Consider the following 27,526-nt stretch of genomic DNA (forward strand, 5'->3'; position numbering starts at 1 on the left):
TGTCCTTCCTTGGACCACCTTTGGTAGGTACTGACCACTGCATACCGGGAACACCTCGCAAGACCTGATGTTTTGGAGATGCTCTGACCCAGTCGTCTAGCCATCACAACTTGCCCCTTGTCAAAGTCGCTCTCATCATTATGCCTGCCCATTTTTCCTACTTCCAACACATCAACTTCAAGGACTGACTGTTCACTCGCTGTCTAATGTAGTAGCCCAACCACTGACAGGCGCCATTGTAATGAGATGTTATTCACTTACCTGTCAGTGATTTTAACGCTTTGGCTGATCGGTGTACAATAATTTACATATCTTCATACTGGCTGTGTGTAAGTAAACGCTGAGAAACTCTTTCATTCCTATCTTAAAGCTCTTGGCCTTATGTAGTCATTTTAATCACTCAACACCTATAAGTGATTTGTCAAGTATTAACGGCATGAAATCCGTACCTAAAACACATTTGCTTTTAAGTGCACGTGTTTTGCCATTGCCCAGGGTGATTCATATTTGTCACAGGATAACTCACATTTGTCAGAGCACCAAGATTTATTGACTTTACCTTTAAACCTCAGTGTTCCACGTGTTTATTAGCTATTGAGTCATGGTATGAGATACAATAACACTCTAATCAAGTGAATACAAACTAAACATCCTACTGTTAACAAAAAGACAAGGATGAAAAATGTGTCATGGTTCATGTTGCAGCTGACTGCGGACACATGGTTTACATATGAATTAGGGTTAAAGCAACAGGAGGTGGCGTTCAACAGCCTTGCAGGCTGGACTTACAAAGCTGGCTGTCTAAACCTGCATTTATAAAACTCCTAAAGACAAACAAGTTTCCAGGACTCTAATGTGTCAGTATCTAATCTTTAGGAATGCCTCTTTGAGGGTCGATTAAAAAAAAAAAAAAGATAAGATTAGTCGGAATTTGGGTGACATGGTGGCCCAGTGGTTAGCGCCGTCGCCTCACAGCAAGAAGGGTTGACAACCCCGGACTTTGAAACCCTGGGGTTGTCCAACTTTGGTGGGGTCATCCCAGGTTGTCCTCTGTGTGGAGTTTGCATGTTCTCCCCGTGTCGTCCAGGTGCTCCGGTTTCCCCCACCATCAAAAAGAAACATGCACGTTCAGGTTTATACTCCTGTCTGTGCCCCTGACCGAAGTGATGGGGAAAGGAAGTGGAGTTGGTCCCCGGGCGCAGCATGAAGGCAGCAGCCCACTGCTCCGACAGCTAGGATGGGTTCATTTGCAGTAACTGAGTTTCCCCAAGGGGATTTATATAAGAAACTTAATTTAATCAATTGATTTGAATTTCCTAATTTCTCTCAAAGGAAGCCACAAGCCATATTGGCTTAAAGACATGGACATGTTGGTAAATATAATGGCCTTGATATAATGGTGCCTTCATTGAGTTATGTTTCTCACACAACAGAAATGTTTCTAAAGTTGTAATTATAAAGGTAGGTATGTGGAGTTAGAAAACAACGAGACAGGAGACGTGAGAGTGGACGTAGTCGAGGTAGTTTACTAGCTCCAACTTTTCATGTCATACGTTCGACGACGACACTGAACTGTGTACCGGAAGCGGAAGTGCATTATCTGACCCCTCACCTCTTCCCTTAAAGGTACACTGTCCTCTTAGGTGAATGTCTCTAGTTATATAGATGTGGGTCACCACAGGTAGGTCTTTATTTTGAACATAGAAAGCAAATGCAATTATTTTAAACACAGCAAACAAACAAACGTTACATGTTTGAAAAGGAGCAGGAAGAAGTTTCTACTTGTAATATCCTGCCTCCTCTCCGATACTCAATCTGCACAATCTATACAATCTCATTGATAAACTTTTTATCTTACACATCAGTGTGCCTTACTCACTGACTTACCTTGTCAAAAAAAATAGTAATGATAGAAATTAAAAATGGAATAAAAATAATAGTGGAAAAAATGAAATGAATGTGTGTGTCTGTGTGTGTGTGTGTGTGTGTGTGTGTGTGTGTGTGTGTGTGTGTGTGTGTGTGTGTATGTATGTAAGCAAAGGAATTAAAGCAATAAAAATACCGAAAACAAGCGGAAAAGAAAAACCCAGATAATAAAAGCAATAACAATGGTGTCCCATTAGAAAAAGAATGGTGACAGCAATAAAATACTGAAAACAACAACTGAAGCAAAGAACAATGACAAGGAAAGAAACAGTAAGTCGCTTTGGATAAAAGTGTCGGCTAAATGATAGTAATGTAATCTAATGAAACTCCTTGAAAAAGGAGTTGGTCTACGCTATGCTTGATCGTTGGACTTTTGTTGACATCAGTGTTTTGCAAGAGGGGTTGACTTATTGCCACATGGGGAACTACAAAACTCATGCTTTAAAACCGACGGAAACATAAATCATTTTAAGAAAGCGGCAGTTTGTGTTCCTTCCTGCTCAGCTCTTCATTACCAAGTCACTTACTAACGACATGAGAGCGGCTCCACAAACACTTAAAAAAGTGAGACAGCACGGTGAGAACCAGGAAAGGTCAGGGCACCCTTTTTTTCTCCAATTGATCCATAACAGGGCAGTAGAGACCTCGCTATATGACCCATCACTGCCTTCCAGTGATGTGTTTAACTTGATGAATAGATCACATTTCTGCTTAAAATTCTAAAACTGAAATACGACGCACATACGTAAATGACATCATAAATCGTTGAGGTGGGTTGTCACCAGCTAGCACCTCGTTCTTTATATTCAGTCTGCGATCGGATGTGACAGGCCCACAATGCAGACTTTCTGGAGTCACAGGGTTTTGTTTTTTTTCTCCTTCCTGCAAATTAAAGATCCATTTCCAAAATGCCAGCTACATGTGAGCACGTCTAAGTTGGTTTCTAATGTGACTGACAGAGGGATATGATTAAACTCAAACACCCCCCCCGCCTCCTCCTCCTCCTCCTCCTCATTTACACTTCACTCTCCCTTTGCTGAACCACTTTTTCCTCCTGACACCATATGAAGCACTTCAGCGCCACATTCCTCCGCTAATAGCGACGTTCTAGTTTGAACCCCTGCCATCGCTCATCAAACAACCACTTCAAAAAGACAGATGAAAGCCATTAAGGTCTTTCGGACCCGGCATCACTTCAGGTTTGGTCAGCTTTCGTAACACTGTATTCATGAGTAATGGTGAAAATATCGACATGATTACGGCAATCGAATGGACAAGCTTCAAAATGTATAAGCCGAACCCTTCCCACAGAAAAAAATAAAAATTAAAAAATAAATCTCTCTCTTGGTTCTTGGAAAGCAATTTCTTCTTTTCTTCTAATCATTCCTGTGTTCCAGGAGAATGATCTGACGGACTGTTGAGGCACATTTATCTTACAATGTACATCAATTCACAGATGAAAGGGAAGAAAGGGAAAAGAACGATACAGAACACTTGGGGGAAAAAAATATCAAAGATAATCGCTGCAATAACTCTGGCTGCGTGCAATGGTGTTTGTGAGAGAGATAAACACAGAATGAGAGAGGAGTACCGGCTATTACTCCTCCAGATTTATGCAATACTCTTCACTCCGCGGGCTCCTCGCTCCTCTCTTTAAACTCGTCCACTTGCGCCTGGAAAACAGCACACAGACGTCAGAGGCTCGAGCACTGATTTGGTTGATGGAAACACTTTTTGTACTTTGTAAACAATTTTCAGTAAACATCTGATGAAAAAAAAAACTAATTTTGTGTAATTTTCCTTTTTTGTGACGATTTTGTGAAAAGATGTAAACGTGCAACGGGGGTGGGGGGGCTTAAGATTACAAAATTTTCCCATGATGATTTTAACAAGGTCCAACTATTACTAGGCATCAGTGCTTCAGTAAGAGAAATACAGCAAAACTGGTATCTTATTAACATGAATTTGAATAATTTGGATACAGCTTGACAGTTTCCTAGAAATAATTGTTATCCTGCTGAAATGCATTTGGCCTTCATTAAAAGCAATGTTACTAAAACACTGCCCTCTTCTCAGCTTTTTCAAACACATTTTTCAAACACTCATTTTCTCCTTTTGCAGTGAACTTTCCTTGAACATCAGGACAGACAGTGTGTGAAGAGAACGAAATGTATGGGTGTGGAGTTGACCCTATCATTTTGGCAGAAAAAACATGCTTTGTTGGGTGCCTTCACTTGACATTCACATACTTAATTCCCATTACTACTTTATTTAAGAATGCCGACCAAAGTGTAGTTTTAAATGTGTGGGGTTGATCAGATATGAGGACAAATTACAATGTGATATTTTTTTTTTGCTCTTTATTATTGATTACCCCCCACCCCCCTGGCTGTGCATCTGGTATGCATTGTCTGGTTCAAGTACAACAGCAGCAGAGTTGCTTGCCATCATGGTATGACCCTGGTCTTTTCGCTGATGGTACCCTGCAACCCCACTGAGATGTGGTGCCTCTTCTGTCATAACCCCTCTGCTTTGAAATGCTTGCAAAGTTTTCTGAAGCAGAAAATGAAAGCCATATGCATCATCTTTTAAATCACAAAATACTGGTCTGGTTTATGCTCCAACTGCTGCTACCAAAACAAATGAATACATTCATTTACTAATACCACTTGCCCACAAATTACTATCAGACCAGATATGGCTGACTTTAACAGATTAGACTACGTAGTAATCAGAGCTAACTTGACACATATTTTGACTTGACTTTAATGACAATCCAACATGGTCATTAAAAATGTCCATACACACACACACACACACACACACACACACACACACACACACACATATATATATATATATATATATATATATATATATATATACACTACCGTTCAAAAGTTTGGGATCACCCAAACAATTTTGTGTTTTCCATGAAAAGTCACACTTATTCACCACCATATGTTGTGAAATGAATAGAAAATAGAGTCAAGACATTGACAAGGTTAGAAATAATGATTTGTATTTGAAATAAGATTTTTTTTACATCAAACTTTGCTTTCGTCAAAGAATCCTCCATTTGCAGCAATTACAGCATTGCAGACCTTTGGCATTCTAGCTGTTAATTTGTTGAGGTAATCTGGAGAAATTGCACCCCACGCTTCCAGAAGCAGCTCCCACAAGTTGGATTGGTTGGATGGGCACTTCTTTGAGCAGATTGAGTTTCTGGAGCATCACATTTGTGGGGTCAATTAAACGCTCAAAATGGCCAGAAAAAGAGAACTTTCATCTGAAACTCGACAGTCTATTCTTGTTCTTAGAAATGAAGGCTATTCCATGCGAGAAATTGCTAAGAAATTGAAGATTTCCTACACCGGTGTGTACTACTCCCTTCAGAGGACAGCACAAACAGGCTCTAACCAGAGTAGAAAAAGAAGTGGGAGGCCGCGTTGCACAACTGAGCAAGAAGATAAGTACATTAGAGTCTCTAGTTTGAGAAACAGACGCCTCACAGGTCCCCAACTGGCATCTTCATTAAATAGTACCTGTTAGAGCCTGTTTGTGCTGTCCTCTGAAGGGAGTAGTACACACCGGTGTAGGAAATCTTCAATTTCTTAGCAATTTCTCGCATGGAATAGCCTTCATTTCTAAGAACAAGAATAGACTGTCGAGTTTCAGATGAAAGTTCTCTTTTTCTGGCCATTTTGAGCGTTTAATTGACCCCACAAATGTGATGCTCCAGAAACTCAATCTGCTCAAAGAAGTGCCCATCCAACCAATCCAACTTGTGGGAGCTGCTTCTGGAAGCGTGGGGTGCAATTTCTCCAGATTACCTCAACAAATTAACAGCTAGAATGCCAAAGGTCTGCAATGCTGTAATTGCTGCAAATGGAGGATTCTTTGACGAAAGCAAAGTTTGATGTAAAAAAAATCTTATTTCAAATACAAATCATTATTTCTAACCTTGTCAATGTCTTGACTCTATTTTCTATTCATTTCACAACATATGGTGGTGAATAAGTGTGACTTTTCATGGAAAACACGAAATTGTTTGGGTGATCCCAAACTTTTGAACGGTAGTGTATATACGTATATATATACGTATATATATATATACGTATATATATATATAGCCCCCTCTCAACCACCTTCGGTGGTGTTTCCCATCCGGACTTGGGGACTTCCCATCCGTATTGGGCACAGACTCTGCAATCCTGCCTTCTGGTAGCTCCACCCCGTCAGTCCTGATCACCTTCCCTCTCTCTGTCACCATTCGGCCACACTTACTCAGTCTGAATGACAGCATGATGTCCTCGCTGTATATTCTGGTGAGGCGGATCAGTGAATCGATGTCTCGTTCACTCTTGGTATACAGCGTAATGTCATCCATGTAGAGGAGGTGACCAATGGTTATCCCACTTCTAAACATGTATCCATATCCGCTCTTTGCGATGATCGGACTGAGAGGGTTCAGGCCTATGCAGAACAGCAGCGGGGACAGTCCATAGTCTTGGTATATACTGGACTTGATGGTTGCTTGTGCAAGGGTCTTGGAATTGGCTACTAGGTTTCTTTTCCACAGCTGCACTGAGTTCTTGGAGAAAGTTATCAATGTCCTGTTGACCTTGTATAGTGCCAAGCACTCCAGTATCCACATGTGGCGCATTAAATGGTAGGCCTTCTTGTAGTAAACCCAGACAGTGCTCAGGTTGGTCTGTCTGGTCATAGAGCAATGGGTGACTGCTCTACCAACCAGTAGCTTGCTTGTGCTTTGACTCACTGGTGATGTTTCCAATAACCTTCTGAGTTTGGCTCATGTACTGACTCATGTGTCTATTCAACTTAGCTGCTATGATCCCCAAGAGGAGCTGCAATGTTGTGGAGAAGCAGGTTATTGGCCAGTAATTTGAAGGTGTTGTACCCTTGTGGGGATCCTTTATGATCAGTATTGTCCTGCCCTGTGTTAGCCAGTCTGGGTGTGTTGCCAGATGTTCACGGAGTGCTGTTAGCTTCTTAAGCCAGTAGGCGTGGATCATGTCCAGTTCCGGGGCTGTCCAGCTCTTCATGTTTGAGACTCGCTGTTGGATATCTGCTGTTGTGACAATGACTGGATTTTGTTCTGGGAGGTTGCGGTGGTCCACTCTTAGGTCCATCAGCCACTGGGCATCGGTGTGGTATGAAGCCTCCTTCTCCCATGTATCCTTCCAGCATCGCTTAGTTGTAGCTCTGAGTGGGTCTCCTCTTGTGATGTTGTCCCCCTGTAGCTGGGAGTACACTATGTATGGTTCTTTGGAAAACAGGCTATTTATGGATGATGAATTAAAATGGTTTGTCACAAAGCGTGATCAGGTTTTTGCTGTTAAGAGCCCCCACACTATGGGACTCTCTTCCTATTGAACTCAGACAAACTAACTCTCGAGCTTCTTTTAAATCTCTTCTTGAAAATATTCTCTATGAAAGCTTTTGGAAATGTTTGATATTCGTTTTATATTTTTATTCCTACTTCTTTGGTCTTATTCATTTATTGTTGTTACCATCTTTGTGCATGTCCTTTGGCCTTATTCTCATTTTTGCTTTCTCTTGTTTTAATTCTTTTGTAAAGCACTTTGTAACATTGTTAAGAAAAGTTGCTATATGAATACAATTATTAATATTATCATTATTCTCTTGGCCTCTGCTTCTCTTATGTATCTCTTCAGCCTAGCAGCCAGAGCTGTAAGTCTTTGTTTTGCAGTCTTCCAAGGCCTCACTCAGGGACAACTTGCTGTACTTCTTTTTCAGCCAGTACCTGTCTTTCATCACTCCCTTCTGCACCTTTGTTAGACAGCTATTGTAATCAGGTTGCCCTGGTTCCTCAGCACCTGATGCGGACCTTGTTAATCAGAACAATGTCCGAGCTGGTACAGCTGTACTTATATTTCTCTCACTCATGTTCCAAGGCAGGCTTGTGTATAGCTTTAGGTGTCTAAGCGTGAGGACTCTTACTGGAGGATTGCACTGAACAGGATCAGTGTCATCGCTATCACTAGGCCATTCACTAGGCCATCCAGCTAAATATATGCTCCATATATACACCAATCAGCTAAAACATTAAAACCACCTGCCTAATATTGTGTAGCTCCCCCTTGTACTGCCAAAACAACTCTGATCCATCAAGGCATTAACTTCACAAGACCTCTGAAGGTGTCTTCTGGTATCTAGCACCAAGAATGTAGCAGCAGATCCTTCAAGTCCTGTAAGTTGCAAGGTGGGACCTCCATGGTTTGGACTTATTTTTCCAGAACATCCCACGGATGCTTGATCATATTGAGGTCTTGGGAATTTGGAGGCCAAAACATCTCCCTCAAACCATTCCTGAACAATTTTTGCAGTGTGGCAGGGTGTTTTATCCTGCTGAAAGAGGCCACTGCCATCAGGGAATACAGTTACCATGAAGTGGTGTACCTGGTCTGCAACAATCTTTAGGTAGGTGGTACGTGTCAAAGTAACATCGACATGAATGCTAGGACCCAAGGTTTTCAAGCAAAACATTGCCTAGCGTATCATACTACTTCCACTGGCTTGCCTTCATCCCATAGTTCATCCTGGTGCCATCTCTTCCCCAGGTAAATGATACACATGTACCTGGCTGTCCACATGATGTACAAAAAATGTGATTGATCAGACCAGGCCACCTTCTTCCACTGATCCAAGGTCCAGTTCTTATGCTCATTTTCAGAACCAGAATCAGAATACTTTATTCATCCCCAAGGGGAAATTGGGTTCTATGGCAGACAATCACACTCTAATAACTAAAAACTAACAAGATACAAGATAAGAAAATAGAAACAGAAACAAATAGAAATAAATATAAAATAAGAAATAGAAATAAGAACAAAATATATCAACAAGCATGGTGCACATAACACCCTATCTATACTGCACTACCGCAGCACACAACAAGCAGCAGAAACAAAACCCGACAGGGCCAGTCTAATGACCGTTAACTCAGTGTGTCTGACATTCTGAGTCTGAGCGAGGAGCTGTAAAGTTTGATGGCCACAGGCTGGATAACCTCCTGTGGCGCTCTGTGGTGCTTTTTGGCAAAATGAGTCTATTACTAAAGTACTCCTGTGCCCAACCAGCATGTCATGGAGTGGGTGGGAGACATTGTCCATGATGGCACATAATTTCAACAGTGTCCTCCTCTCAGAAACCGCCGCCAGAGAATCCAGTTCCACCCCCACAACATCACTGGCCTTGCAGATCAGTTTATTGAGCCTGTTTGCATCTGCTACCCTCAACCTGCTGTCCCAACACACAACAGCAAACAGGAGAGCACTGGCCACCACAGACTCATACCACATCCTGAGCACTGTCTAGCAGAAGTTGAAGGACCTAAGCCTCCTCAAAAAGTAGAGACGGCTCTGTCCCCTCTTGTAGAGGGCATCAGTGTTCTTAGCCCAGTCCAGTTTATTGTCTATATACACCCCCAGGTACTTGTAGTATTCCCCAGTGTCCACACTGACCCCCTGGATGGAGACAGGGGTCACTGTCATTTCCCTCCTTAGATTAACAATCAGATACTTTGTCTTAGTCACGTTGGTCTGCAGCTATGCAGCCCCATACACACACACACACACACACACACACACACATATATATATATATATATATATATATACACACATATATAATTTACACACACGAAACCATGGAGCTTTACTTCTTTTCCATCCGTTAATATCCCATTCACAGGCTACCACTGCAACAATGCATATAACACACCTGAAATGTATTGAGAACATGTTGGCAAACATCATGGAGTTCAGTCAGGCCTTTCCGCAGTGGTTCTGTAGCTGGCAGTCCTCCTGCAACACAGAGTGAATAGCCTTTTATATAGAGAGGCTGGATGCAACTTCTACTGCTAATCTCCAACTACTATTATCACCAGTGTTTACTACCCACCCACCTACCAAATACCAGCAGTGACAATGACAAATGATAATAACAAGCGATAAGAGCCTAAGCAAAAACCGTTGAATATTGAGCAAATTGTGACTTTATGCAAATTCTAAAAAGGCAACAATTTTATTTATCCTTTATTTAGCCAGGAAGGTCCCATTGAGATACAAGATCTCTTCTTCCAGCGAGTCCTGTAAAGATGGCAACACAAGCAGTTTCACATTAAAAAACAATTCACATGACAGAACCCATAAAAGCTACACAAGAGAAATAGTAAAAGAAGAAAGGCAAACAGGTCATACCACAAATATCCATAACACAGTCAACCTCCAGTCAAGGATTATGTAAAACCGCAACATATTTCATTCAGTGCAGTTTGTAAAATACCTTTAAAAGTATTCAAAGAAGGGAGTGCTTCTAAGGTAATGGTATTTTGCAGCTCCCTCCTTCCATGTCTAAGGTGCATAAAAAGAGAAAGCAGTTTTACCAAGCTCTGAGTGCACCCTGGGGACATTGAAAAGAATAAATGAAAAGGAGTAGTATATCTAGTGCTAGTTACTTGTATGATAGGATAACAGGTTGGAGATATAAGTGGGTAGTTCACCTAACAATGTCTTGAAAATAAATGGCAATGTGTATTTTTCTCTTCTGGTATAGACCGGACCATCCTAGTTATTCATATAAAATGCAATGGTGAGTGCATGAGCCTGCACTTGTTAATAAACATAATGCAGCGTGATATGCAGAATCCAGTTTTTTTTTTAAAGGGATGAAGTATGTAATCACATCACCAGGAATCAAGAAGCCTTATTCAACGAAAGGCAGCAGCAAAGAGGAAAGTCTTCAGCCTAGATTTAAAAGAACAGAGTTGTAGGGAGTTTGTTTCAGATATGTGGTGCATAAAAACTGAAAGCTGCCTTTCCTGTGTTTAGTTTTGACTTTGGGGACAGAAAGCAGACCTGTCCGTCCAAGACGATCTGAACGGTCGGGGTGGTTCATATTTTAGCAGTAGGTCAGAAATGTATTTTGGCCCTAAACCCTTCAGTGCTTTATAAACCAAGAGCAGAGTTTTAAAATCAATTCTTTGATGGACAGGGAGCCAATGTAGCAACCTTAGGAATGGAGTGATGTCCATCCATCAATTATCCAAACCACTTACCCTGCTCTCAGGGTCATGGGGATGCTGGAGCCTATCCCAGCAGTCATTGGGTGGCAGGCGGGGAGACACCCTGGACAGGCTGCCAGGCCATCACAGCTGGAGTGATGTGATCCACTCTTTTGGTCTTAGTAAGGATTTGAGCAGCAGCGCTCTGAATCAGCTGCAGCTGTTTGATCAATTTTTTAGAAAGACCTGCAAAGACACCGTTACAGTAGTCGAGTCGATTGAAGATAAATGCATGGACACGTTTTTCAAATCCTATTGAAAAATAAATCCTTTAATTCTTGATATATTTTTCAGGTGATTCTGAGCATTTGGGGGGAGGGAGTTGGAGTGGGGGGGGGTTTAGGGGCAGGGGGAAGGCGGTTAGTTGGCAGGATGAAGAGGAGGGAGATTTAGACGGGTGGATAACCAAACCGACTTTGTAATTGTCTTACTGTGTCTATCTAAATTCAGGTCTGAGTCCATGACTATACCAAGATTTCTGGCTGGGTTCGTGGTTTTTAACATTACTGATTATAGCTGAGTGCTGATTTTTGGTTGTTCTTCCTTGGCTCCAAAGACAATTACTTCAGTTTTATCTTTGTTTAACTGAAGAAAATTCTGAGACATCTAATCACTGATTTGTTCAATGCCTTTACTCAGTGCTTGTATGGGATTATAGTCCCTTGGTGATATGGTTATATAAATCTGTGTGTAATCTGCATAATTATGGTAACATATTTTTTTGTTTTCCATAATCTGGAAAAGTGGGAGGCATATAGATGTTAAACAAAAGCGGCCCCAGAATGGAGCCTTTGGGGAACGCCACAGATCATTTTTGTACACTCAGATTTGTAATTACCTATAGACACAAAGCAGTCCCTGTCCTTTAAGTATGATTCGAACCAGTTTAGTGCTGCGCCAGGAAGTCCCACCCAGTTTTCCAATCGGTCCAGTAATATGTTATAGTCAACTGTGTCAAATGCAATAATCTGATATAATAATAATAACAATAATAATAATAATAATAATAATCTGAGGTCCAATAATAACAGGACTGAAATTCTGCCACTGTCTGTGTTTGAGCAGATGCCATTTCAGACCTTAACAAGAGCAGTCTCCGTGCTGTGGTCGAAATCCTGACTGGAAGACATTAAAACTGTTGTTTAGTGCCAAAAAGTTGTTGAGCTGCTAGAAAACAGCTTTTTCAATTATTTTGCTCAGAGATTCTTAGCGCCAGTCTCAAGCCCGAATAAATGGGGAGGGTTTCATCAGGAAGGGCATCCAGTGTAAAATCTTTGCCAAATCAAATGTGTGGATCATGGAAAGATTTCCATACCGGATCGGCCGATCCAGAAGATGGCAAACACCTGGTGCAGCACAGCGCTCGGATGTTTCCGGCATGTCCGAGGTGGGGAAGTGGCTTGAACATGCCAGGGAGGCAGCTCGGGGCGGTGTAACCGCAAATGGACCCCCCCTCCTATGGGAGACACCAGGTGACCGTCCGATGGCGTTGGGGTGGGCCCGATAGAACTCCTCCAGGAGTGCGGGGTCGGCCAGGTAGGACCGGGGAACCCAGCTGCGGTCTTCAGGCCCATAGCCAGCCCAGTCTACCAGGTATTGGTACCCACGCCCCCGGTGGCATACGGGGAGCAGCCGGTCGACATCCCAGACCATGTCACCACTGTCGATGATCCTAGGATGAGGAGGAGCTTGAACAGGGGGAGACAGGGGGCTGGAGGCTACCGGTTTGAGGTGGGAGACATGGAACACGGGATGGATTTTGAGGGAGGTAGGGAGATAGAGGTGTACCGCCGAAGGGTTGACAATGCGGTCGATGGTGTAGGGGCTGACATAGCGAGGAGCCAGCTTCCGGTTGAGGGTAGGGAGGGGCAGGTCCCGGGCCAGGAGCCATACCCGCTGGCCAGGTCGATAGGCTGGGGCCGGCATTCTCTGCCCGTTGACGCTGCGCTGAGCCCGCTCTGTAGCTTGCAACATAGCGGTCCAGGCGGTCTTCCAAACACGCCGACATCGGCGGAGATGGGCCCTCAGGGATAGGATCGCCACCTCCAACTCCTGACGGGGGAACAGAGGGGGTTGATAGCCAAGGGAACACTCAAAGGGGGACAAACCGGTAGCCGAACTCTCCATAGTGTTGAGCGAGTACTCCATCCAGGGCAGGTACTTGCTCCAGGAGGCGGGGTTGCTGGTGGTAACGCAACGCAAAGCCGCCTCCAGGGCTTGATTGGCCCGCTCTGCCTGCCCATTGGTCTGAGGTGATACCCGGAGAAGAGGCTGACCGTGGCCCCAATCCCCTTACAGAAGGCCTGCCACATCTTAGAAGTGAACTGGGGACCACGGTCAGAGACAATGTCCAGGGGGATCCCATGGAGGCGGACGACACGAGAGATGAGAAGGTCCGCCGTCTCGGCTGCAGAGGAGAGTTTGGTGAGGGGGACAAAGTGAACGGCCTTGGAAAACCGGTCGACAGTGGTCAGAATGGTGTCATTGCCTTGGGACACAGGGAGGCCAGTTACAAAGTCCAAGGCAATGTGGTTACCAAGGTCTGCCGGGGACAGGGAGGGGGCGCAGGAGACCTGTTGGAGGGCGATGCAGAGCCTTGCTGCGGGCGCAGGTGGTGCAGGCAGCCACAAACTCTCTGGTGTCTGCCTCCATGGTGGGCCACCAGAAGCGCCTGTGGATGAAGGCCACCGTCCGGTGGGCACTGGGGTGGCAGGCAAAACGGCTGGAGTGACCCCCACTCCAGCACCTGGGGCCGGACAGAGGGAGGCACAAATAGCCGGTTCCGGGGTCCATTGCCTGGGTCAGGCTTGGCGCGCTGGGCCCTTCTCACCACCGATTCAATGGCCCAGGTGATGACACCCACCACCCGGGCTGGGGGAAGGATGGTGTCTGGGGCATCTGCCCTGACGTTCTTGGTGCCCGGACAGTAAGTGAGGGTGAAGTCGAACCGGCTGAAGAAGAGAGCCCAGAGCACCTGGCTGAGGTTGAGCCTCTTAGCCATCCGCACATAGGTCAGGTTCTTGTGATCGGACCATACGATGAACGGCTGCCCTGCTCCCTCCAGCCAATGTCTCCACTCCTCGAGGGCGGCGTGGACAGCCAGCAACTCCCTGTTGCCGATGTCGTAGTTCCTCTCTGCGGGACTGAAATGCTGGGAGAAGAAGGCGCACGGGTGAATCTTCTGGTCCTCCTCCGACCGCTGGGAGAGGATGGCTCCGATGCCCGTGTCTGACGCGTCCACCTCCACAATGAACTGCCTGGACGGGTCCGGATGGGCGAGCACCGGAGCCGTTGAAAACAGTTTCTTCAGGGCCGAGAAGACGGCCTCTGCTTCCGGGGTCCAGGAGAAGGGGCGGAGGGTGGAGGTAAGTGCAGTGAGGGGGGCAGCCACATGGCTGAACCCCCTGATGAAGCGCCGGTAAAAGTTAGCGAACCCAAGGAAGCACTGGAGTTGCGTCCTGTTGGTGGGTTGTGCCCACTCCTCCACCGCTCGGGTCTTCCTGGGGTCAATGAGGGCGAGCCCCTTCTCCACGATGTGGCCAAGGAACTCCATGGAGGCGGAGTGGAACACGCACTTCTCGGCCTTCACGAACAGCCTGTTTTCCAGCAGCCGTTGGAGGACCAGGCGGACATGCTGGTGGTGTTCCTCCTCAGTCCTGGAGAACACGAGGATTTCATCCAGGTACACCACCACAAATGTGTTCAGCATATCCCGGAGCACGTCGTTGACCAACGCCTGGAAGACGGCCAGGGCGTGGGTGAGGCCGAAGGGCATAATGAGGTACTCGAAATGCCCTAGGTAGGTGTTGAAGGCCGTCTTCCATTCATCTCCTTCCCGGATGCGCACCAGGTGGTACGCGCTGCGCAGGTCCAGTTTGGTAAACACCGTGGCACTAGTGAGTGGCTCGAACGTGGAACTCATACGGGGGAATGGATATTTATTTTTAACAGTGATGTAATTTAATTGATGATAATCAATGCAAGGCCTCAGGCTGCTGTCCTTTGTCACAAAAAAGAAGCCCGCTGCAACCAGGGAAGACGAGGGCCTTATGATTCCTGAGGCCAGGGACTCTGTGATATAATTGCACATAGACTCCTTATCCGGGACGGAAAGGTTATACAACCGACCGGTGGGAAGGGCGGCCCCGGGGAGGAGATCTATGGCGCAATCATAGGGACGGTGAGGGGGGACAGAAAGTGCACTCTCTTCACTAAATACAGGGGCTAAATCGTGGTAAATGGGAGGTACACCAGTGAGATCCGTGGGAGGAGGCACAGGTCTGAGGCCGCTGGACGGAGAGTGGGCGGAGCGAAGGCAGTTGGCGTGACACGCAACGCTCCAACCCAAAATCCGCCCAGCGGACCAAGAGATGTGGGGATCGTGCCATTCCAACCATGGCCTCCCTAACACCAGGGGCACTGTGGGGGCGTGCAAAACCAAAAAACGCATAGATTCAACGTGATTTCCCGAAAGAGTGAGAGTGAGGGAAGCAGTGCTGTGTGATTTTACCAAGTGAACGACCATCTAGGGCTTGGGTTGTGAGGAGTGTGTCTACGGGGACGAGTGGAACGCCGGCCTGCCGGGCCAGCGACATGTCCATCAAACACTCGTTCGCCCCCGAATCCAGGAGTGCACCAATGGAGAGGGAGTCGTCGCCCCAGGTGAGAGTGACCGGGAACAGCTGGTTGTGCTCCTTCTTGGGTTGGGGCTGTGGGAGGGTCGTCAGGCTCACTAGGACACCTTTCGCTAGTGAGCCGGGTCTTTTGGGCGAGTCGGGCAGGCCCTGATGTAGTGGCCCGCTCTCCCACAGTAGAGGCAGAGGCGGTCACGCATCCTCTGCTCACTAACCTCTAGCGGGAGCCGTGACCGACCCAACTGCATGGGCTCCTCCTCCGGCCGGGATCCAGAAGACACCCAGGGTTGCGAGGGGGGGGGTGTGAGGATGGAGAGAGCCCACGGGACGCTGACCCAGGGAAGGCACCAGTAGAACAGACGGGGGTTGGTCTATGGGAGGGCCCAGTGCACGGGGCATGTTCCTGGCACCGCTTCCGCAGCCGTTCGTCCATCAGGAGGGCGAGGGTGATGAGCTCGTTGAAGGAGGCAGGGCAGTCCCAAATGATGAGGTCTTTGATGGGCACGCTCAGCCCCCTCCTGTACGCGCTCTTGAGCGCAGTGTCATCCCACCCAATGTCTGCCACGAGTATCCTCACCTCCAAGATATAATCTGAAACCGACCTGGCTCCCTGCTGGATGCAATGGAGGCGGCTGGCAGCGTCCTGCCCGTCAGCTGGGTGGTCGAACACTAGACGGAACTCACGGCGGAAGGCACCATAGTCCGAGGTGAGCCGCTCGGTATGGCCAACCGCCGCTATGGCCCAGCTGAGGGCTTTGCCGGTGAGGAGGGACATACCAAAGGCTACCTTGGTCTCTCCTGTCCTATACCTGGCTGGCTGGTGTTTGAACAGGAGCTCACACTGACCAAGGAAACCCCTGCACAGCTCGAACTCCCCACCGAAGCCCTTGGGGCAGGGAAGGTTAGGCTCGAACCGGGGGTCCAGTGGGGGTTGACTCAGAGGAGGGGGAACATCAGGACCAGGAACGGGGAATCCGGAGGCCGAGCTGGGGGCAGGGACCAGGGCCAGAGCAGGGTGGTTGCTGATCCTGGACACTGCCACAGTCAGAGCAGCGATCTGCGTGGAGAGTGAAGCAAGGGTGCTTGCTGAGGTATGCAAGTTAGCCTGGAGCCTGCTGATTTCTCCAGTGATCTGGGAGAAGGCAGCGCTAAGCTCAGAATGGAGTTGGGTGAGTTGAGTGCTGTGGTCCTTTACCACTACCTCGAGAGCTATAGCGTTCAGGGGCTTAGGGGCTATAGCTCCCTGAGCGACCGCCTGCCCCTCGGTTTTGCTTTGGCTAATTCTGGCTTCGACGTTCTGTTACGTATCACGAATGAAGACCAGAGGCCAGTGTAGCGAAACCCAAAAGGACAGACAGACAACAGGGGACTGGGATAACCCGAAGGGCGATTTAATGCAGGGGAGAAAAAACAATCAATACTGCCACAGGGGATAATAACAGGTGAGTCTCAGGTGGGTGTTGTAGAGACGATGTGTGCCTGGCTACCAAAATCCGAATCCGTAAAGCGAGGGGTTGTCCGAGGAAGTCCGGGTCCGAGATCCAGGAAGTCAAGTCCGAGTAGGAGGGGTCCAGGTAGAGAGACACGGAGGGAGATCGCTGGAGAGGTCCGGGGGGGAAAAACGTGAACGTCGCTGGGGGCGAGGGAGACGCGGGGAGCCGTGGAAGTCATGGAGGGAGAGTCCTGGGAGGGAAAAGAGAGAGACACGAAAATAGACACTGGGAATTTACGAAATAGCAAAAGGGCAAGGAACGCTGGAGGGCTTGTCAGAGCTTTACCACAGGGTTCAGTACGTCGAAGCACAAACGGGCGTTCTGGCAAGATTCTTGTAGGGGGCTGCCTGATTGCCTCAGGTGTGCCTGATGGAAGATGGCAAACACCTGGTGCAGCGCAGCGCTCGTCTCCGCGGAGCACGAGCCGAGCGCTCGGATGTTTCCGGCATGTCCGAGCTGGGGGAGTGGCTTGAACGTGCCGGGGAGGCAGCTCGGGGCAGTGTAACCGCAACATCATTGGCATTTAGCTATCAAAAGGTTGAAATTAACATAACAAAACAGCTATCTTAGATTAGTTGTCAGTTTTTTAAGACACAGAGACAAATGCAAAAGCACATAAACAAAATGAAATATATACCGCTTCTGGGCCTGAGATGATGAGTCATCTGCTGAGTGGTCTCCTTTTTACTACTAGGAGATAGACATACTTGTGCTCCCAACAAATTCTCACTCTTAAAAGTGCTTCAACTTCGACCTGCTCAATATATTCCAGCAACTAATTTAGGTTTCTTTCCTTTCTAATGTTGCAAGGGAGAAAAACCCACTTACAAAAACACACAGTCCAACAGAAAGACCCATATGCTCAGCCCATTTGGATGATGGTCCTACAGTTGTTGTTGTTTTTGTGTGTGTGTTAGTATGTATGTGCGTGTGTGTATGCGTGTGCATGCATCCGGTTAAACTCCTCATGTCATAAATCTCAACAGAAATGTCCTCAAGCTGTTATGCGGCTTGTCTGAACCACAAGCACATGTTTTCTCATCAGCGGAGGAGCAGGAGGGGTGGCTTCTTGGGATCCAGCCCCGAATGTTTTCTCAAATGCCCTGAATCTTTTATGTTTTTAAAATAACTTCAACTTTGTGTCATTTCCCCTCCGTCTCTCTGACTGAACCAGCAAATCGATGGAGCAAACGTTCTATTACTGGGGAAATATCGCCATCTATAGATCCGCCCTAACACTGTCATGGCAAATCTGCTCCAAATGCATCAAATCAAATCAAATACACAGATGCCCCACCCCTCGCCAACACCAAAAAAATATTTGTTAAACAGTTGTCAATAAAATGAGTTAAGCTACTGTCAAGTTTGTTCGCGTCAGGCATGCCATAGGCGACATGCAGAGTTGGCAACTATTTTGTATGTTACATTAAACATAAAAAGTCTTCACTTATATAAACAGATATAAGCTAAACTTTTCCAAGAAACAGGAAATATGTTGCCATAGATTAACCCACAGCCCACATGAGCTCAGTTTTTTTTTCTATCCTATATTTGTTTACATGTTGGAAAATTAATTATGCCAAACTAGCTATTATAAGTTCCTGTTTGCTATGTACCATTGGATGTACTGATGAAAATCCCTGGATTACTTTGATACTGAAGAAAACTTTGTGTTGCAACATGATGATTCCCAGGCAAGTTCTGGAGTTGTAAGGAGTTTCTTTTTTCTCTGATTTCTAAGCAGATTTATTGACATTTATTTGCGATGGACATCGGACCTATTCTTGAAAAGTGTCACACTGAATCTAAACATATCTGTATTATGCCTGTGTGGACAAGGAAGGAGGAAAAGGGAACAGAGTGATCAGGAGTAAATCAAATAAAGTAACGTAAGATAATAATATATGCCCATGTTGTTCATTCTACTATACTATTCCCTAAAGAAATCTAATATTATTTGAGTAAATGTTCTTTTGTTGGCCCAATATCCGATTCAGAGTACTGAAGATCGCATTTACTTGGCATTGTTGGGGATCCTTGATTTGCAGTTAGAGCAGCCCAGATGATTATGGCATGGATTCAAATGTAGCAGATTTGTCAACTAAACATTCATCCTGTTAAAACTACTCCATCAAAGTATATAGTATATAAAAAAAAGGTTTCAGCATTAGTAATGCTGTTTATGCCAAATTCCTACCCTACAAATGTTATATAACTTAAAAAATAGTAACATCAGACAATTTTTACCTCTTTTTAGGTGGCAGGAGTAAACATTACTCATCCTACACATTTGTTGTGTTATGGTTTCAGAATGATGAAGACAGTTGGAGAACAATTAGATATAAAATAGGATGTTGTGGTGACCCACATCTATATAATGAAAGACATTCACCTAAGAGGACGGTGTACCTTTAAGGGAAGAGGCGAGGGGTCAGATAATGCACTTCCGCTTCCGGTTCACAGTTCAGTGTCGTTGTCGAATGCATGACATGCAAAGTTGGAGCTAGTAAACTACCTCGACTACGTCTTCTCTCACGTCTCCTGTCTCGTTGTTTTCTAACTCCACATTGGTGACCCCGACGTGATCGAACTACTAATACGAGTATGTCTGACAACGAAGACGCCGGTGCTAACAACATGGCTATTGCTAACGCTAGCATTTATGCCGCTACTGTGAAGCTACCCGACTTTTGGCAGCATAATCCACGGCCGTGGTTTCAACATATGGAAGCCCAGTTCCAGCTGAGAGGGATAACGCAGGATGCAACGCAGTACTTCCACGTAGTGGCGGCGTTAGACGCATCGACAACGGTGCGAGCAATGACACTGTTGGAAGCTCCGCCAGCTGCTGGCAAGTACGATGCTATAAAGACATTCCTCCTGAAACTATTTGAACTGTCGGAGCTGGAGAAGGCAGACCGTTTACTGTCCCTGAATGGCCTCGGCGACGGCAAACCATCTGAGTTAATGGAAAAAATGCTGTCTGTGCTGGAATCGGCTGATCCGGCCTTTCTTTTCACACATATTTTTCTGAGGCAGCTCCCCGCACCTGTACGCACAGCACTGGCCAGTTCTCCTCTCGCCGCCTCCAAGGACTACCGTTCTCTGGCTGCTGAAGCAGACAGGGTTTTCCTGGCCAACCGGCAACAGTTTGTGCATGCCCTGCTCCCCCCCAGACCGCCCCACCACCACCTGTGTACGACTATATGGACACCGCGGCTGCGGTGACAGCCCGCCGCCAACCTGACGACGGGCTCTGTTATTACCATGCCAGGTTTGGGGCAAAAAGCAAAACAGTGTCGCAAACCCTGCAGTTACAGGGTTCAGGGAAACGCCAAGGCCGGCGCTCGTTAACGGCTATGGGCGCCGGCCGTGACTGCAAGCTGTTGTTCATCAGAGACTCCTTGTCGGGCCGGCGGCTGCCGGTTGACTCTGGCGCTCAACGCAGCATACTACCAGCACAAGCTGTGGACACGATGCCCGACAGTCACGGCCCCCAGATGGACGCCGCCAAAGGCACGTCCATTCGGACGTACGGTATCAGACATGTGGACGTGTGTTTTGGCGGCCGACGTTTCGGCTGGGACTTTGTGATGGCTGCTGTATCCACCATGCTCCTAGGTCCGGATTTCCTCTGTGCTTTCAACCTGCTGGTGGATGTTAAAAACTGTCGCGTGATCGATGCCGTCTCTTTTGCGTCATACCCCTGCACGCTTGGGGGGGCTGGAGCGCTGTGCCTCGCTAACACACTCTCCACCGGGGATCCATACCAACGCCTGCTCGCAAATTTCCCCGAGCTCACCACACCCACCTTCTCCTCGGCGGTGACCAAGCACGGCGTGGAACATCATATCACCTTAGTGGGCCCCCCAGTTTACGCCCGGGCCCGACGCCTCGACTCGGCCAAGCTCGCAATAGCCAGGGAGGAGTTTTCGACTATGGAGCGCCTCGGCATTGTCCGCCGTTCTGACAGCCCGTGGGCTTCCCCTCTTCACATGGTTACTAAGGCCGACGGGGGTTGGCGCCCGTGCGGGGACTACCGTCGCCTAAACAATGCCACGACCCCCGACCGGTACCCCACACCGCACATACAAGATTTCTCTACCCACCTGGCAGGCACTGCCATCTATTCCAAAATCGACTTAGTGCGGGGGTATCCACCCACTGGATGTCCCAAAAACGGCTGTCTTCACACCGTTTGGGCTCTTTGAGTTTTTACGTATGCCTTTCGGCCTTAAAGGGGCGGCGCAGACGTTTCAGCGCCTTATGGATTCTGTGCTCCGCGACATGCCATTTTTGTTTGTGTACTTAGACGACATCCTCGTGCCCAGCGCGTCGGCGGAGGAACACATGACGCACCTCAGACAGCTGTTCGACAGGCTCAGCGAAAACGGCCTCATCATCAACCCAGCTAAGTGTCAGTTCGGGGAGTCGTCCATCACCTTCCTCGGGCACCACATCACTCCACAGGGGGCCGTTCCCCTCCCTGCCAGGGTTGAGGTTGTCACCATGTTCCCCCGCCCCCGCACTGTACAGTCGCTGCAGGAATTCCTGGGCATGGTGAACTTTTATAACCGTTTCCTGCCCCGTGCCGCCCACATCATGCGTTCCCTGTATGAGGCCCTGCGGGGTAAGAAGTCTAAGGACGAGCTGGACTGGTCTTCGGGGATGGACGAGGCTTTTGTGGCTGCCAAGACCGCGCTGGCCAACGCTGCACTGCTAGCTCACCCGTTGCCTGCCGCCCCCATAGCCCTTACAACGGATGCCTCCGACTACGCCGTGGGGGCCGTATGTGAGCAGTGGGTGGGGGGGGGGGGCTGGCAGCCGTTGGCGTTCTTCAGTAAACAACTCCGTGAGAGCGAGCGCAAATACAGCACCTTTGATAGGGAACTACTGGGTCTCTTCCTCGCAACCAGACACTTTAGGTTCCTATTGGAGGGCCGACAGTTCACCGCTTTCGTGGACCACAAACCGCTGACGTTCTGTATGGCCAAAACCGCAGAACCATGGTCTGGGCGTCAGCAGCGCCATCTCGCGGCGGTTTCCGAGTTTACCACGGACATACAACATGTGTCGGGCAAGGATAACTTCGTCGCCGACTGCCTTTCACGGGCGGTTGTTAACGCCGTTCACTTGGGACTCGACTACGCCGCTATGGCAGTGGACCAAGCCAAGGACGCGACCGTTCAAGACTACCGGTCGACCCCTACGGCGCTACGGCTGGAGGACGTGACGTTCGACGCGGCCAACACCACCCTCCTCTGTGACATCTCCACCGGTCAACCGCGCCCCCTGGTGCCTACTTCCTGGCGGCGCCGAGTTTTCGACACCGTCCACGGCCTTTCCCACCCGGGAGTGAAGGCCTCGACCAAGCTGGTGAGCGTCAAGTTCGTTTGGCCTGGGCTCCGTAAGGATGTTAGAGCCTGGGCCGGCTCGTGTGTGGCGTGCCAACGCGCCAAGGTGCACTGCCATACCAAGGCCCCTTCGGCGCCGTTTGTGGTTCCAGAGAGGCGGTTTGACCACGTCAATGTTGACCTGGTGGGTCCCCTGCCCCCCTCCCGTGGTTATACGTTCCTCCTCACTATTGTGGACAGGGCCACCAGGTGGCCAGAGGCTATTCCCTTGTCCTCCACGACGGCAGCAGAGGTAGCATGGGCGTTCATCGGCTGCTGGGTGGCCCGTTTCGGTATGCCTGGTGACATCACGAGCGACCGGGGCTCCCAGTTTACCTCGGAGCTCTGGACGGCGGTCGCTGAGCACCTGGGGGTGAAGATCCACCGCACTACGGCATACAACCCGCAGAGCAACGGACTTTGTGAGCGGTTCCATCGGGACATGAAAGCCGCTCTGCGGGCAAGCCTCACTGGCTGCGACTGGATGGACCGGCTCCCGTGGGTCATGCTCGGCCTGCGTTCGGCCCCGAAGGAAGACCTCCAGACCTCCTCCGCTGAGCTGGTGTATGGCCAGCCCCTGCGGGTTCCGGGGGAGTTTCTTCCGGATGCTACGGCTCCCTGGTCGGCCGCCTCTCACCTCAGTGGGTCCCAGAGCGCTGCCGGTGCCTTCGCTCCCGTTCCGATATCTCAACACTGCCTCCCCCGGTCCTACGTCCCCAAGGATTTGCCATCGGCGAGGTACGTCTTCATTAGGCACGACAGCCATCGGTCCCCGCTGCAGCCCCCATACGACGGGCCCTTCCTCGTCCTGGAGGCGGGGGATAAGAACTTTGTGGTGGACATGGGGGGCAGGCCGGAGCGGGTCGCTATAGACCGTCTCAAGCCCGCTCACTTGGACATTGGGGAGCCAATGCAATTGGCCCTACCCCCACGGCGGGGGCGCCCTCCTAGGTCGGCCCCGGACCTGCCTCTGTTCCTGCTTCGGCCCCGCCTATGGCCCGGGTTTCGGCCCCATCTGTTTCCCCTCCTGTGAAGCGCAGCCGTTATGGCCGCAGGGTCCGCCCCCCGACTCGTCACCTGTTTTCCCCGTGACTTTGCACTATGTCATTGACTGTTCTGTTGTAGAGTCTATTTTTATGTTCATGACTTGCACTTTTGCTGTTTTACATTGTTTTGTGTAGGTGAATTCTGGGGGGGCCTGTGTGGTGACCCACATCTATATAATGAAAGACATTCACCTAAGAGGACGGTGTACCTTTAAGGGAAGAGGCGAGGGGTCAGATAATGCACTTCTGCTTCCGGTTCACAGTTCAGTGTCATTGTCAAATGTATGACATGCAAAGTTGGAGCTAGTAAACTACCTCGACTACGTCTACTCTCACGTCTCCTGTCTCGTTGTTTTCTAACTCCACAATGTAGGCTCTACAGGGTGATTTTTTTTTCCTGGGCAACTATCATGTTTTTTCTAGGGCTGGGACTTTCACGCGTTAATTCAATATTTAATCATAGGAAAAATAATGGCGTTAAAAAAAATTAACGCCTTTTATCGCATTTTATTTTTACACTCCAGTCAACACGGAACGCTTCTCAGTGCACTCGTTTCTGGCATACGGATTATACCGATGCACCGAGTGATGTCAGTCAAGCGGAAGGCGGAGTCGGTTAGGCTAACAAGTTAGTATGCTAACAACAGATGTGATGGACGACAAGGATGACACCGCGTTGCTTAGCTTTGTGGATGGAAAATTTACATTTAAAAACCGGTCGGATGGAAGCCTAGATAAGAGCACTGTTGTGTGCAGACTCTGCAACAAAGGTTTGCATTCCACCGCAGTTATTCAAGCCTCCGGTACCACCTAAATGCAAAACACTTTGCAGCTAGTACGAACACCGGAGCTAACGCTAACGCTAGTGCTCCTAGTACAACCAAGCAGAGTCGCCAACCGACTCTCCACCAGATGACGGTTTTCAAAGCCAAGATGAGTAAGTCCACGTCTGATAAATTAACAAACTCACTGGCGAAATGGATTGCTGTGGACTGTAGACCACTTTCAGTGGTAGAAGATCAGGGGTTACAAAAAGTACTGTGTTTACAAAACAAACTTGTTTTGAACAAAATAAACAGGATTTTGTTGTTTAAACTTATGTGTCTATTCATTGATTTAGTCATCTACATCTAAGACCTGTTTGAATTGAAAAATGTTGCTTCTGGTGTCAAATATCGATATGCGATTAATTACGATTAATTAATTACAAAGCCCATAATTAATTCGATTAATTTTTTTGATCAAGTCCCACCACTAGTTTTTTCACAAATGATGTGCAGAATTTTAAACATTCTATTATCTCAAATGGCCTGAAAAATAGTGGATATAGCTGCCGTAAATGGGGGGAAAAAAATCTCCCCGGGGGAGCATGCCCTAAGACCCCACTAGGTTTAGGCTAAATCCTGAATGTTACTTTTGAATTATGAAAAACAGGGGCTCTATTAAAGTTGGTGTTACAATTTATTAACCCTCTTGCCCCCTCGCAATTGCTTTTTAAACAACACAGTAATAATAATTTTTGTGAAACGTTAACATTGCATTTGCGTGTGCTAGGCAAGGCAAATTTATGTGTACAGCACATTTCAGCATCAAGGCAATACATAAATCAATAAGCACATTGTAGCATCAAGGCAATACTATATAAGTGCTTTACATAAAATATAAAAGGCATTTTTGAAAAGGAACATAAGGTAATTAAAAGACATTTCAAAACATAAAAAGAATAAAAGTTACAGTGCAGTGTAAGATGATAATCAAACACTTCATATTTCTTTAATCGTAGGCAGAGGCAAACAGGAAGGTCTTCAGTCTTGATTTAAAAGAAGAGTTGCAGCAGGCCGGTGGTTTTCTGGGAGTTTGTTCCATATATGTGGTGCAAAAAAACTTAAAGCTGCCTCTCCATGCTTAGTTTTGACTTTGGGGAGAGAAAGCAGACCTGTCCCAGATGATCTGAGAGGTCTGGATTGTTCATAGTGTAGCAGAAGATCAGAAATGTATTTTAGCCCTAAACCATTCAGTACTTTATAAACCAAGGACAGAGTTTTAAAATCAATTCTTTGATGGACAGGAAGCCAGTGTAATGACCTCAGAATTGGAGTGATGTGAGCCACTTTTTTTGGTCTAAGTAAGGACTTAAGCAGCAGCGTTCTGAATCAGCTCCAGCTGTTTGGTCGATTTTTAAGAGAGAACTGCAAAGACACCGTTACAGTAGTCGAGTCAACTGAAGATAAATGCATGGACAACTTTTTATAAATCCTGCTAAGACATAAATCCTTTAATTCTTGATATATTCTTCAAGTGATACTAGGCTGACATTATAATTTTCTTAATGTGGCTATATAAATTCAGGTCTGAGTCCATGACTACACCAAGATTTCTGGCTTGGTTTGTGGTTTTTAACATTACTGATTATAGCTGAGCGCTGACTTTTTTTAACCATTCTTCCTTGGCTCCAAAGACAACTACTTCATTTTTCTCTTTGTTTAATTGAAAAAAATTCATAGACGTCCAATCATTGATTTGTTCAATGTAGTTCACTTACTCAGTGCTTGTATGGGATTATAGTCCCCTGGTGACATGGTTATGTAAATCTGTGTGTCGGCTGCATAATTATGGTAACATATTTTGTTGTTTTCCATTATCTGAATTAGGGGAGCATATAGATGTTAAACAGAAGCAGCCCCAGAATGGAGCCTTGGGGCACTCCATATGTCATTTTTGTACGCTCAGATTTGTAATTACCTATACACACAATGTAGTCCCTGTCCTTTAAGTAGGATTCAAACCAGTTTAGTACTGTGCCAGAAAGTCCCACCCAGTTTTCCCAATCAGTCTAGTAATATGTTGTTGTCGACTGTGTCAAATGCAGCATTGAGATCCAATAACACCAGGACTGGGATTCTGCCACTGTCTGTGTTTAATCGCATATCATTAAAGACCTTAGCAAGCGCAGTCTCAGTGCTGTGGTGTGGTCAAAATCCTGACTGTAAAACATCAAAATAGTTGTTTAGTGCCAAAAAGTTTTTGAGCTGCTGGAAAACAGTTTTTTTCTTTATGATTTTACTTAGAAATGTGAGATTTGATATGGGCCTATAATTGTTCATTAGTGAAGTGTCTAGATTATTCCTTTTTAAGAGTGGCTTGATGACTGTAGTTTTCAGGGCAGTTTTGTGAGTGAAACCAGATTCCGCTGTCTTCCGCTTCTCAAGTTATATTTCTAAATATCTCTAGGCCACCTACATACAATGCAGACTTTTTTGATAACTTGACTGAACTGCTGTCTATAATCTGTATTGAATTTGACAGTGTAGTTATTGCTGGTGATTTAAACATCCATGCTGACAACCCCCAGGACAGAGGAACAAAAGAACTGTGTTATGTTCTTGATAACTATAGACTGACACAGCATGTGATGGAGCCCACACACAACAAGGGGCACACTCTGGACTAAATTATCTCCAAGGGTCTGAACATTTCTAAGGTTGTGGTGACTGATGCTGCTCCCCCCCGATCATTCTTGTTTTCTTTTAGAGTACTATCACCGTGCACAAAAATGTTCAAACAGAGGTAATCACAAAATGGAATATCGCTGAAAGCACCAGTGAAATATTTATTCAGGCTTTCTTTTCCAAACCCACCCTCTTTTGGGTCTCAGCCAATGAATTTATAGATAATCTCAATTCTAAAAGTACAGATGTTATCGATGACATTGCACCCACTAAGGTGAAGGTGGTCTCTGGTAAGAAAAGATCTCCATGGAGATTTGCCACGCTAGTCAGAATAGAAAGAGTGTCATAAAGCTGAATGCAGGTGAAAAAAAAACAACCTTACTGTTCATTATGACATCTATATAGAAAGACTGCGCACTGAACTGAGAAATGCAAGGCGATCACACTTCTCTGACATTGTTGCCAAAAACAATAAT

General features: G+C 47.0%; 1 protein-coding gene across 2 annotated transcripts in view; it reads right to left on the reverse strand.

The window, feature by feature from the left end:
* Positions 1 to 1,957: 1,957 nt before the first annotated feature.
* The window catches only part of polr1d (RNA polymerase I and III subunit D), a 38,596-nt gene continuing 13,027 nt past the window's right edge, over positions 1,958 to 27,526 (reverse strand). The window contains exons 4-5 of one of the 2 annotated variants that reach the window (XM_056289925.1): positions 9,694 to 9,776; positions 1,958 to 3,599 (exon numbers count right to left, since the gene is read on the reverse strand). In XM_056289925.1, the coding sequence (XP_056145900.1) occupies positions 3,552 to 3,599; positions 9,694 to 9,776 (131 nt within the window). In that variant the 3' untranslated portion in view covers positions 1,958 to 3,551. Of the gene's footprint in view, positions 3,600 to 9,693; positions 9,777 to 17,184; positions 17,353 to 27,526 lie in introns of those variants that run through there. The other variant, XM_056289917.1, reaches the window with a different exon arrangement.

The sequence above is a fragment of the Lampris incognitus genome, chromosome 1 (genome assembly GCF_029633865.1).
Source record: "Lampris incognitus isolate fLamInc1 chromosome 1, fLamInc1.hap2, whole genome shotgun sequence".
Classification (NCBI taxonomy): Eukaryota; Metazoa; Chordata; class Actinopteri; order Lampriformes; family Lampridae; genus Lampris; species Lampris incognitus.